Source organism: Equus caballus, chromosome 11 (assembly GCF_041296265.1).
Source record: "Equus caballus isolate H_3958 breed thoroughbred chromosome 11, TB-T2T, whole genome shotgun sequence".
Lineage (NCBI taxonomy): Eukaryota > Metazoa > Chordata > Mammalia > Perissodactyla > Equidae > Equus > Equus caballus.
Window position 1 is genome coordinate 34337477 of NC_091694.1, and position 13313 is coordinate 34350789.

Here is a 13313-nt window from a genome sequence, read left to right on the forward strand (position 1 = left end):
CTGTAAGTTTTCGTTATTCAAACCACATGGTTCTAGTGCCATTGTTATTATCTAGGTGTTTTATTTCATTGGAGATATTTTAATTTTGAAAGAAATTTAATAGATTTCTAATGTAAAAAGGAAGAAGACCTATGGCACCATTTCACCCTTGATATTTTTATCCTAAATGTTAATTATAAATGATAAAGCTTATTTTAAATAGCTTAATGCTTTATTTTGTAATATGTACCTAAATACTATAATAAATTCACTAATTCTGCTTTCTATATGTATGTTGTAGTCCTGTCGATTAGGTCAACATAGACCTATTTCTCGACTGTTGACAGATGGGATCATGAGAGTTGGATCTACTGCATCAAAGAAACTATCAGAAAAGCTGGTAGCAGAATGGTTTTCTCAGGCAGCTGATGGTAACAATGAAGCATTTTCTAAACTCAAGCTTTATGCACAAGTCTGCAGATATGACCTAGGTATTGAATTTGTATTTACTGTATAAGGCCAGTGTTAGCAAAGTATGGCCCAGTCCACCAGATGTTTTTGTAAATAAAATTTTATTGGGACATAGCCATGCTCGTTTATTTATGTCTTGTTTATGACTGCTTTTGTGCTGCAAGATCAGAGCTGAATAGTTATGACAGAGACTATATGACCTGCAAAGCCTAAAATATTTACTAGCATGCTTTACGGAAAAAATTTGCTGATTAAACAATAGGGATCCCACTAGTAGGAGGAAATTGTGGGTTATAAACAATTTTCTGTTGCTTCTGTAAGATCTGATGGATTTGTGTATTTATTTTTAAATTTATTAAAATTAAGATTCTTGATTTGTTAATGGTTCAGACATGAAATAACTTGTAGTTACCTCTACAACGTGAAGAAACAGTTCTTTGTTGGAACTAAGAAAATGACAGCTGTTTAAGACTTGCTTTTAACACCCTTGAATTAAATATCAATGGACTTACTTTAGATTTCATCCAAAGAGACACAGAACCAAAATACTGAATCTCATTAGACATTCCTATAATTCAAATCCCGTGATAACGTTCTTTCACTTTATGTTTAATTAGCTCCCAGTGTAGTCAACATTTATTCAACTTGTCATTTAGTAACCCTTTAAAAGGTTTGATGAAAATTTGCTAGATACTGTTATTTACATTTAATTAATATGCCTAGGAAAAAGAATTTTATTTCACTTCCATGGAAACCTTTTCTTAATTTTGTATGAAAATGCTGGTTTACTTTTGCAATTCCATTGAAAATTTGTTTCTTTGGTTTCTAGGGGAAATAGAACGCTAGTATCTGCTACACTGTTAGCAAGCGACCCAGGGAGGGTTATTACCAAAAAAGCATCAGCTAGATATTATTATTCACATAGTAGAATAAAAGAAGAACCGGTCAGTGAAATAAAGAATTAAATATCCTATTTTTACTATCTTTAGGTCCTTATCTTGCTTCCCAGCCATTGGACAGCTCTCTACTTTCCCAGCCAAATTTAGTTGCCCCTACAAGTCAGTCTTTGATTACTCCATCTCAGATGACAAATACTGGAAATGCTAATACTCCATCTGCAACCCTAGCATCTGCAGCAAGCAGCACTATGACTTCAGGTGTTGCCATGTCTTCTTCAGTTGCTGCAGCTAATTCAACTTTGACCACAACTTCAACTTCATCTTCATCATCCTCCAACCTGAATAGTGGAGTATCATCAAATAAACTACCTTCATTTCCACCCTTTGGGAGTATAAACAGTAGTACTGCAGGATCCATGTCTACACAAGCGAGTACAGTTCAGAATGGCCAGCTAGGAGGGCAACAGTCAGCAGCTGTACAAACACCTGGAATTTCTGGAGAGTCGTCTTCACTTCCCACTCAGCCACATCCTGATGTGTCTGAAAGGTACGTTTAAATACATGAGTCTTTGCAGAAATATAGATATATGATGCTTCTTTTTGTCTAAATAAGATAGTCATTGTGAATGAACATAGGAGCTTTTTGGTCTTATCCTTGATTATCCTTATCCTATAATTTTGAATATTTTACCTATAAAATTATAATGAAGACTCTTCATAAAGTTTTTGTCATGGAATCCTAGAATCTCAGAGTAGGAATTGACCTCAGAAACCCTTTAGTCCAACTATTGTATGATGCTTGAATCTGTTCTGTGACATAATTGTCAAGTAGGTTTGCTTATGCAAATTACTACAGTGATTAAGAAGTCATTGTTGAACCACCCTGTTTAGAAGCTTGAGTCGTACCAGGGTTTGACTTTCAGTCTCTGCTGTTTACTGGCTATTTGACTTTGAGAAAGCTATCTAACCTTTCTGAGCTTGTTTCCTTATCTGTAAAATGGGAACCATAGGATATAATATACATTAAGTGCTTCACACAATGCTTCCAAACATGAGTTATTTATAATGACAACAGTGATGATGACAGTTTTCTTTTCCTTTTTTTTTAATTGTGGTAAAAATAGTTTATAACATTGTGAAATTTCAGTTGTATATTAATATTTGTCAGACATCATATAAATGTGCCCCTCCACCCCCCTTTCCCCTGGTAACCACTAAATTGTTCTCTTCATCTGTAAGTTTGTTTATATTCTGCGTATGAGTAAAATCATACGGTGTTTGTCTTTCTCTGTCTGGCTTATTTTGCTTAACATAATACCCTCAAGGTCCATCCATGTGGTTGCAAATGGCATGATTTGTCATTTTTATGGCTGAGTAGTATTCCATTGTATATAATCTATACCACATCTTCTTTATCCAGTCATCAGTCAGTGGGCACTTGGGTTGCTTCCATGTCTTGGCTATTGTGAATAATGCTGCAATGAACATAAGGGTGCAAAAGTTTGTTTCTGTTGTTGATTTCAAGTTCTTTGGATAAATACCGAGTAGTGGGATAGCTGGATCGTATGGTATTTCTATTTTAAATTCTTTGAGCAATCTCCATACTGTTTTCCATAGTGGCTGCACCAGTTGGCATTCCCACCAGCAGTAGATGAGAGCTCCCTTTTCTCCACACCCTCTCCAACATTTGTTATTTTTTGTCTTGGTTATTGTAGCCATTCCAGTGGGTGTAAGATGATATCTAAGTGTAGTTTTCATTTGCGTTTCCCTGATTAGTGATGTTGAGCATCTTTTCATGTGCCTATTGGCCATCTGTAGATCTTCTTTGGAAAAATATCTGTTCACATCCTCTGCCCACTTTTTGATTGGGTTGTTTGTTTTTTTGTAGTTTAGTTGTGTGAGGTCTTTATATATTATGGAGATTAACCCTTTATCAGATAAGTGTTTTGTAAATATTTTCTCCCAGTTGTTGGGTTGTTTTTTCATTTTAATCTTGGTTTCCTTTGCCTTTCAGAAGCTCTTTAGTCTGATGAAGTTCAACTTGTTTATTTTTTCTTTTGTTTCCCTTGTGTGAGTAGACATGGTATTCGAAAAGATCCTTTTAAGTGTGATGTCAAAGAGTGTGCTGCCTGCATTTTCTTCCAGAAGTTTTATGTTTTCAGGCTTAGCTTCAAGTCTTTGGTCCATTTTGAGAAAGATACTGGTCTACTCTCTTTCTTTTGCATGTGGCTGTCCAGTTTTCCCAGCACCATTTATTAAAGAGGCTTTCCTTTCTCCATTGTGTGTTCTTGGCTCCTTTGTTGAAGATTAGCTGTCTGTAGATGTGTGGTTTTATTACTGGGCTTTCAGTTCTGTTCCATTGATCTGTGTGCCTGTTTTTGTACCAGTACCATGTTGGGTTTTTTCCTCCTCTTCTTCTTCTCCCCAAAGCCCCCCAGTACATAGTTGTGTATTCTAGTTGTAGGTCCTTCTGGCTCTGCTATGTGGGATGCCACCTCAGCATGGCTTGATGAGTGGTGCCAGGTCCGCCCCCAGGATCCGAACTGGTAAATCCCTGGGCCACTGAAGTGGAGTGCACGAACTTAACCACTTGACCACAGGGCTGGCCCCAGTACCATGCTGTTTTGATTACTGTAGCTTTGTTATATATTTTGAAATCAGAGATTGCAATGCCACCAGCTTTGTTCTTGTTTCTTAGGATTGCTTTGGCTATTCTGGATCTTTTGTTGCCCCATCTGAATTTCAAGATTCTTTGTTCTATTTCTGTGAAGAATGTGATTGGGATTCTGATTGGGATTGCATTGAATCTGTAGATTGCTTTAAGTAATATGGACATTTTAACTAGGTTTATTCTTCCAATCCATGTGCATGGAATATCTTTCCATTTCTTCATGTCATCGTCAATTTCTTTCAACAATGTCTTATAGTTTTCATCGTATAGATCTTTCACCTCCTTGGTTAAATTTATTCCAGGATATTTTATTCTTTTTGTTGTGATCATAAGTGGGATTGGATTCTTGAATTCTCTTTCTGTTAGTTTGTTACTAGAGTATAGAAATGCAACTGACTTTTGTAAGTTGATTTTGTACCCTGCAACTTTGCTCTAGTTGTTGATTATTTCTAATAGTTTTCTGATGGATTCTTTAGGGTTTTCTGTATGTAAAATCATGTCATCTGCAAAGAGTGAGAGTTTCACTTCTTCATTTCCTATTTGGATTCCTTTTATTTCCTATTCTTGCCTAATTGCTCTGGCCAAAACCTCCAGGACTATGTTGAATACAAGTGATGAGAGTAGGCACCCTTATCTTGTTCCTCTTCTCAGAGGGATGGCTTTCAGTTTTTCCACATTGAGTATAATGTTGGCTGTGGGTTTGTCATATATGGCCTTTATTATGTTGAGGTACTTTCCTTCTATACCCTTCTTTTTTTTGGGAGGAAGATTAGCCCTGAGCTAACTACTGCCAATCCTCTTTTTGCTGAGGAAGACTGGCCCTGAGCTAACATCCATGCCCATCTTCCTCTACTTTATACATGGGACACGTACCACAGCATGGCTTTTGCCAAGCGGTGCCCTGTCCGCACCTGGGATCCGAACTGGCGAACCCCGGCCACTGAGAAGCAGAATGTGCCAACTTAACCCCTGCACCCCCGGGCCGGCCCCATACCCATTTTATTGAGAGGTTTTTTTTTTAATCATAAATGGATGTTGGATCTTTGTTGAATGCTTTCTCTCCGTCTATGGAGATAATCATGTGGTTTTCATTCCTCATGTTGTTCCTGTATTTCTGTGGTATCTGTTGTCATTTCTCCTCTTTCATTTCTAATTTTATTTATTTGAGCCTTTTCTCTTTGTTTCTTGGTGAGTCTGGCTAAGGGTTTGTCAGTTTTGTTTATCTTGTCAAAGAAGCAACTCTTCATTTCACTGATCCTTTCTACAGTCTTTTTTGTTTCAATATCATTTATTTCTGCTCTAATTTTTATTATTTCCCTCCTGCTGAGTTTGGGCTTTGTTCTCTTTCTGTTAGGTGTAGTTTTAAGATTGAGTTTTTTCTTATTTGTTGACATGGGCCTGTATTGCTATAAATTTCCCTCTTAGGACCACTTTTGCTGCATCCCATATGAGTTGGTATGGTGTGTTTTCATTCTCATTTGTCTCCAGATATTTTTTGATTTCTCTCTCTATTTCTTTGACAACCCATTAGTTGTTCAGTAGCATGTTGTCTAGTCTCCACACTTTTGTTCCTCTCCCAGCTTTTTTCTTATAGTTGATTTCTAGTTTCATGGCATTATGGTTGGAAAAGGTAGTAGATATGATTTCAATCTTGTTAGATTTATTAAGGTTTGCCTTGTTTCCCAATACATGGTATATCCTTAAGAATGTCCCATGTGTGCTTGAGAAGAATGTATATTCTGCTGTTTTGGATGGAGTGCACCATATATATCTATTAAGTTCATCTGGTCTAGTTTTTCACTTAATTCCACTCTCCTTGTTGACATTTTATCTGGATGATCTATCCGTTGATGTAAGTGGGGTATTGAGGCCCCTTACTATTATTGTGTTGTCGCTAATATCTCCTTTTAGGTTTGTTAATAGTTGCTTTATGTACCTTGCTGCTCCTGTTTTAGGTGCATATATGTTTATAAGTGTTATGTCTTCTTGATGGAGAGTCCCTTTAATCATTATATACTGCCCCTCTATGTCTCTCTTTGCCTGTTTTATCTTGAAGTCTACTTTGTCTGATATAAGTATGGCAACACCTGCTTTCTTTTGTTTGCCCTTACCTTGGAGTATCGTCTTCCATCCCTTCACTCTGAGCCTGTGTTTGTCTTTGGAGCTGAGATGTGTTTCCTGAAGGCAGCATATTTTTAGGTCTTGTTCTTTAACCCATCCTGCCACTCTATCTTTTGATTGGAGAATTCAATCCATTTACATTTAGGGTGACTGTTGATATCTGAGGGCTTAATACTGCCATCTTATCCCATGTTTTCTAGTTCCTCTGCATTTCCTTTTTTTCTTGTCCTATGTATTTTGGACTACTAGTTTGATTAGGTAGTTTTCTATGTAGGTTTTCTTCATTTTCTCCTTGTTTATTGTAAATGTCTCTGTTCTAATTATTTGTTTAGTGGTTACTCTTAGGTTTGTATAAAAAATCTCGTATTTGAGATAGTCCATTTTCTGATAGCTTCTTATTTCCTTAGACTGTACTGATTCTGTCCCTTTCCTCTTCCCCTTCTAAGTTATTTTTGTCATATCTTATTCCATCTTGTGTTGTGAGTTTGTCATCAAAATGATGAGATTATTTTTATTTTGATTTCTTCCTTTTCTTTATCCTTGATGTTAAAGTTAAGTGTTTACTAACCTGATATGATAGAGAGCTACCATTTTCTGGTTATTGCCTACCTATTCTACTCCTTGCTCAGGGCTTTGTAGCCCCTTTGCTAGTTTTTTTTTTCAGGTATGAGGGCCTTCTTGGAGATTTCTTGTGGGGAGGGTCTTGTGGTGATGAGCTCCCTTAGCTTTTGTTTGTCTGGGGAAGTTTTTATTTCTCCATCATATCTGAAGGAGATTTTCAATGGATAGAGTATTCAGGATTTTGAATATATCATTCCATTCTTTCCTAGCCTGTAAGGTTTCTGCTGAGAAATCCGCTGAAAGCCTGATTAGGGGTTCTTTTGTAAGTTATTTTCTTCTGCCTTGCTACCTGTAGTATTTTTTCTTTGTCATTGACTTTTGCCAGCTTTACTACTAAATGCCTTGCAGTAGGTCTTTTTACATTGACATAGTTAGGAGATCTGATAGCCTGTTTCATGTGGATTTATATCACCTTCCCCAGGGTGGGAAGTTCTCCGCTATTATTTCTTTGAACAAGCTTTCTGCTCCATTCTCCTCCTTCCCTCTCTGAAATACTTATAATCCTTATGTTGCATTTCCTAATTGAGTCAGATGTTTCTCTGAGAACTTGTTCCTTTCTTTTCAGTCTTAGTTCTCTCTTCTCCTCCCTCTGAAGCATTTCTATAGAACTCTCCTCTAAATTGCTAATTAGGTCCTCCATATTTTAGGACCTGTTGTTTAGGGAATCCAGATTTTTCTTTATCTCATCGATTGTGTTTTTCATCTCCAAGAATTCTGATTGGTTCTTCTTTAGAGTTTCAATCTCTTTTGTGAAGAACCTCCTGAATTCAGTAATTTGTCTTTCTGTGTTTTCTTGTAACTCACTGAGTTTTTTTATGATACTTATTTTGAATTCTTTGTCATTTAGGTTCTGGATTTCTGTGCCTTCAGGGTTGGTTTCTAGCTACTTGTCAGTTTCCTTCTGGTCTGGAGATTTAATATACTTTCTCATGCTGCTTGATGGTGTGGATTTTTGCCTCCACAGAGTATTATTATCTAGTCGTAGCTGCCATGTGCTGCCACTGGATGGAGATCAGGTGCTGTGTATTCTGGGCCCAGCACAGTCGGGGCTCCCCAGCTCCAGCCACTGACTTCTTTTCTCTCTGTGCAAAGCCCTGACTGATGGCAGATCTGGAGCACTGGGCAGGGGAAGGGGTGCCCTCCTTTACCTGCGCTTCCCCCAGCCTCCTCTTGTCTCTTTGTGTGGAGCTCTGGGCGATTGCAGGACTGGAGTGCCAGACAGGGGAAGGGGCACTTTCTTACACCTGCATGCCTCCTCCTGCTGCCTCTTTCTCTGTGTGGTGCTCTGGGCGATCATGGGGCTCCACCAGCTGCTGCCTCTCTCTCTGCGCTGTGCTCCAGGCGATCGTGGGGCTGGAGTGTGGGACCCCTTTCTTCACCTGCACATTTCCCCCAGCTGCTGCCACCTTGCTCTCCATGCTGTGCTACAGTCGTTTGTGGGGCTGGAGTGCTGGGCAGGGTCCAGGCACCTTTTCTCGCCTGCGCCCCTCCCCAAGCTGTCGCCCCTCTCTCTCAGCAGAGCTCCTACTGATCAGCTTCCACTTTCTCCAGATGATCCAGTCCCATCACTACCTTCAGATGTATGGCTGTGTGGGTCTCTCAGATGTCTTTTGTGTTGTGTGAATGTCCTCTATTGGTGTATGAATGTTCTTTTGGTTGTATTTTAGAGGGGAGAGTCCAAGGGAAGAGCTCACTCTGCCATGATGCTGACATCACCTCTCTCTTTATTCCTTTTATGAAGAAGGTATTGAGTGAGACTCCCTTTTGATTTATAGGTTAGGTCAGCCTGAGCTTGGTTATGTCTTTCATCTACCCAGATGCAGTTTTGCCCAAAGTTAGACTCATTTATGTGAGTAAAAACCAACTATTAATTACCCAGATTGATCCATTTATCTTGAACATCTAAATAGATTGGGAGTTTTAGAAAAATTGTATCACCATCAAAGAATGAATCTTATTATTCATCATTGAAGTTATAAAGTATGAAATGAATGTGTATATTCTAAAAATGTAGTAGAAAGTTGACTAAATCTGGAAACCTGTTTTCTTTCTGGTCTAGCTCTGCTTCTAGACAGCTTTGTGATCTTGGGAAGCTCATTTAACCTACCTATCTCAGTTTTATCACTTAGGCACTCAGCTCTCTGGCATTTCTGATCCTCTGTGATTTTAAGAATTTTTTTTTTTTCCGTGCAAGACCTTTTAATGCAAGGGTTTTTTTATACATCATGAAATTGTGTGTATAATGTTTACAGTTCTCTTTGGAGGAAAAGAGAGATCCCTCATTTTTAGAGAGGCTCTGTGACACTCCCCCACCACAAAATAGGGAGAAGATATTGAGAACCTGCTTTGATGCTATCCCATGAGAGGTACAGTACAACTTTTTTCCTAACTGTCTTATTTCTATCTCAAATTTTAGCACAATGGATCGGGATAAAGTGGGCATCCCCACAGATGGTGATTCACATGCAATCACTTATCCACCTGCAATTGTCGTCTATATAATTGATCCTTTTACATATGAAAATAAAGATGAGAGCACTAATTCTTCCAATGTATGGACTTTGGGGCTGCTTCGATGTTTTCTGGAAATGGTCCAGACTCTTCCTTCTCATATTAAGAGTACTGTTTCTGTACAGGTAAGAATGATAAATGTTGCAAGTTAAATTTATATAAAACAGTTTGATCTTGACAGAAGTTTCAAAGATACTATTCTTTGCCCATATTGATTTTCTAAAAGCCAAGTTCTATTGATTTTAAGTGATATTATGATAGAAATCTTAAGGAGTTTTTAAACGATAAACTTTATAATCATACCACAGTAATAATGGAGAATAAAAAGATTGCGTTAAGTACATTAAATGTTTCTTCTGTCTTACTTTTATAAGCCAGTTTTTAAATTCATAAGCTTAAATAGAAAAATAGAGCATGGACCTGTATAAGCTAGAGTTCTAAATAAGTCAAGGTTGCAAGAAAGTAGAAAGAGATTAACCATATTAAGTTGTTTGCAGACATTTTGAATTATTTCTTTATAGACTGTAACAGGACTAGTCCATGACAATATTAATTGCTTAGAAATATTTAAAGGTTTTTACATAGCTTTGGTAAGATTGACTTTTTATTAAAAATCTTATATAACAGATAAGAAAATGTAATTCTTTAGACTGTTTTAATTAGGTTTTGTTTAAATTTCCTAGTAAAAGTTAAGAGTTTTGGACTTCACAGTTCTTTTTATTTTTTTTTAGAAGTTTAACATTTGTAATATTTGCCTATAATTCTTAGATTGTTCCTTGTCAGTACCTGTTACAACCTGTGAAGCATGAAGATAGACAAATCTATACCCAGCATTTAAAATCCCTGGCTTTTTCGGCCTTTACCCAGTGTCGGAGACCACTTCCAACATCAACCAATGTGAAAACATTGACTGGCTTTGGTCCAGGTTTAGCTATGGAGACTGCTCTTAAGAGTCCTGATGTAAGTATGTTTTCCATGACCAAAGTTATTGAATGACTATACATTTTATGCAATACGAAGTGCAGTTCTCTATTTAACTATCCTTTTTCAATTCTCTTATACTTGGATGGAGATAATATATCACATTTTCAATAAAAAGTTTTTCTATGATTGTGTAAGTACCATAGTACCTTAATTTTTTATTTTACAGAGACCAGAGTGTATTCGGCTTTATACACCTCCTTTTATTCTGGCTCCAGTGAAGGATAAACAGACAGAGCTAGGAGAAACATTTGGAGAAGCCGGACAGAAATATAATGTTCTTTTCGTGGGCTACTGTTTATCTCATGATCAAAGATGGATTCTTGCATCTTGCACAGATCTATATGGAGAACTTTTAGAAACTTGTATCATTAACATCGATGTCCCAAATAGGTACTTATATTTCCTTAAATGTATCATTATATCATCCCATTTAAAATAATTCATACCCACACACACTCCTTATGTTTTATTTTTAATGAATAGAAAACTGTTTGAAAGGTTGTATACGTTAAAATATTAAGTCTTGGGATTTGGTGTGCTTTTCACTTTTTTTGTAGTGAATATTTATATTGTAGAATTAAGAGAATTAAAAATCATTTTGATTAATCTCTTTTACACAGACAAAAGAGATTAAAGTCCCTAAATTCTATGTATTAAAGCTTGAGGCATTGATTTTAGCCTGAACAATTTTGAGACATGGAACTAGAAAGTCCTCTGCAATGAAAAAAAACTGGTAAAGCATCCTAGAACATTTACTTTTCTCGTATACCATCTGAGATATAGTCCCTAATTAACTCAGTGAGTTAACTTCCCCTACTAAAATTGTTGACTGAAAATTTTACCTTTTAAATGTTGGAGTGTCTTCTGAAAATAGTAGCCTTTCTTTTAGATTTCTTCTTCTAGTAATTATATATTGACCAGTTATTTATGAAGGCTATAACTAATAGGTCACAGCAGGTGAGCCTTATATTGAGTGATCACTTAATAGACATTTCTAGTAACATGTTTCAAGGCTAGTGAACATTGTCTATGACAACCTGAAAAGTAAGTCCATGAAGTAATTTTCAGTTTTAAGGTTTGGTTCTATCCTTTATTTTCTTTATTATATAAAGGTTCTGTTCCTTTAAGTTCAAAAATTGATTATGTGCAGAAATATTTAATGATTATTAGGTTATAGTGGTGCTGAAGAAGCAGAATATAGGAATATTAATTTTATATTGATTATAAAGATTTATTGACTATTTTATAAACCTTACAGCAGTAATTCATACCTTATTTCCTTGACGCATTTTGACTTTTCTTTTTAATGGGATAGTTGTGCCAATTAAGTGAGCTTTGGAAAGAGGATGCCTATCTGTGAAGAATAGAAAGAGAGTAGAGAAAGAATAATACCGCTTTTCCAATACAAAGGTAGTATTGCCATTTTACTGAAAGTTGAAGTGAGATAATGGTTAAGAGGTCTAACTCTAGAGTCAGAGAGACCTGGGTTCAGATCCCAACTCTGCCACTTACTGGCTAGGTGATCTTGAGAAAATTACTTTAGCCCATTGAGCTATAGCTTACTTCTTTGTGAAATTGTGAGGATAATTTTATCTGCCTCATAGGGTTGTTAGGATGAAATGAAGTATTACTTGTGAATTGGGCACAATGCTTGGTATGTAGTAAGTATGCAATAAATGGTAGCTACTGTTGTTCAGTCACAGAGTGCTTATGTTACATACTTGCCTGATAAAGGACACACATGCAGAAAATATAACAGTGTTGTTTGGTCTGAGAAAGTAGGGTGTTTTGATGTTATTCAACTTAAAGTATAGAGCAAGGGTTAGCAAACTATAGCCCATGGACCAAATTTGGCCACATTCATTTAAGTATTATCTGTGGCTGCTTTCATGCTGCAGCAGCCGATTGAATTGTTGCAACAGAATCTTGACAGCCTGCAAAGCTTAAAATATTGGCCGTTTAAAGAAAAAGTTTGCCAATCTCTGGTGTAGAGCAGTGTTTCTGGTGAATTTTGGTGGTTCATAAACAATTTTTCATTTGAAGTGTATCTTTTAATGTGTATTAAAAGAACACAGGGGCCAGCCTGGTGGCACAGTGGTTAAGTTTGCACGTTCTGCTTCGGTGGCCTGGGGTTCGCTGGTTCAGATCCCAGGTGTGGACCTATGCACTGCTTGTCAAGCCATGCTGTGGCAGGCGTCCCACATATAAAGTAGAGGAAGATGGGCATGGATGTTTGCTTAGGGCCAGTCTTCCTTAGCAAAAAAAAAAAAAAAAAAAAGGGAAAAGAGTAGGGTGAGTGGCAGATGTTAGCTCAGGGCTAGTCTTCCTCAAAAAAATAAAAAAAACATAAAAAAATAAAAGAACACAAACTAGCATGCCAAACTATGATTTTATATATAGTCTTGCTTAGGACTTGTATAAAAAGTGTCAAGCATTAAAATTAAGGAACCAGATTTTCACAAATTTGATCTCTTTTGAAACGTCATCATGTGAATTTTAGGAATATCTGTGACTGTCTTTTTATTCCCTATAGGGCTCGTCGGAAAAAAGGATCTGCTAGAAGATTTGGTTTACAGAAACTTTGGGAGTGGTGCTTAGGACTTGTACAAATGAGTTCATTACCATGGAGAGTTGTAATTGGCCGTCTAGGAAGGATTGGTCATGGAGAATTGAAAGGTAAAATTGTGCTTTTATTATTTAGTACTTAAATTTCTATTTTATGTTAATTCATACACTGTTCAGACCACATCTAGGTATATATACTGAATAAAATGCAAAGGTTATAAAAACTAGTTTTTTGTTTTGTTTTTGAAGGGGAATGACATATGTCTAGGCCACACATGGCTTAATTCAAATTTTAAAAGAACATTTTACATATATTGCAACATTAATATCAGTGTTATTACTACTATTCTCATGTGCCATCTTCCATTTTTTCCCCTTTCTGCTTATTATTCAACTCATCCTCTATTTGGCAGATGGTACTTATTACTGGCTTACATTAAGGGTTGAGGGATAAAGGATGTTGAGTAACATCAGCAATAAGAGATTTTTGG

General features: G+C 36.7%; 1 protein-coding gene across 1 annotated transcript in view; it reads left to right on the plus strand.

Annotated features, from left to right (window-relative positions):
• MED13 (mediator complex subunit 13) overlaps positions 1-13313 on the plus strand; it is a 101193-nt gene that overhangs the window by 76447 nt on the left and 11433 nt on the right. Inside the window, exons 19-24 of the mRNA XM_023652937.2 lie at positions 281-470; positions 1440-1896; positions 9179-9398; positions 10042-10233; positions 10424-10647; positions 12791-12933. Coding sequence (XP_023508705.1) covers positions 281-470; positions 1440-1896; positions 9179-9398; positions 10042-10233; positions 10424-10647; positions 12791-12933 — 1426 coding nt within the window. The remainder of the gene's footprint in view (positions 1-280; positions 471-1439; positions 1897-9178; positions 9399-10041; positions 10234-10423; positions 10648-12790; positions 12934-13313) is intronic.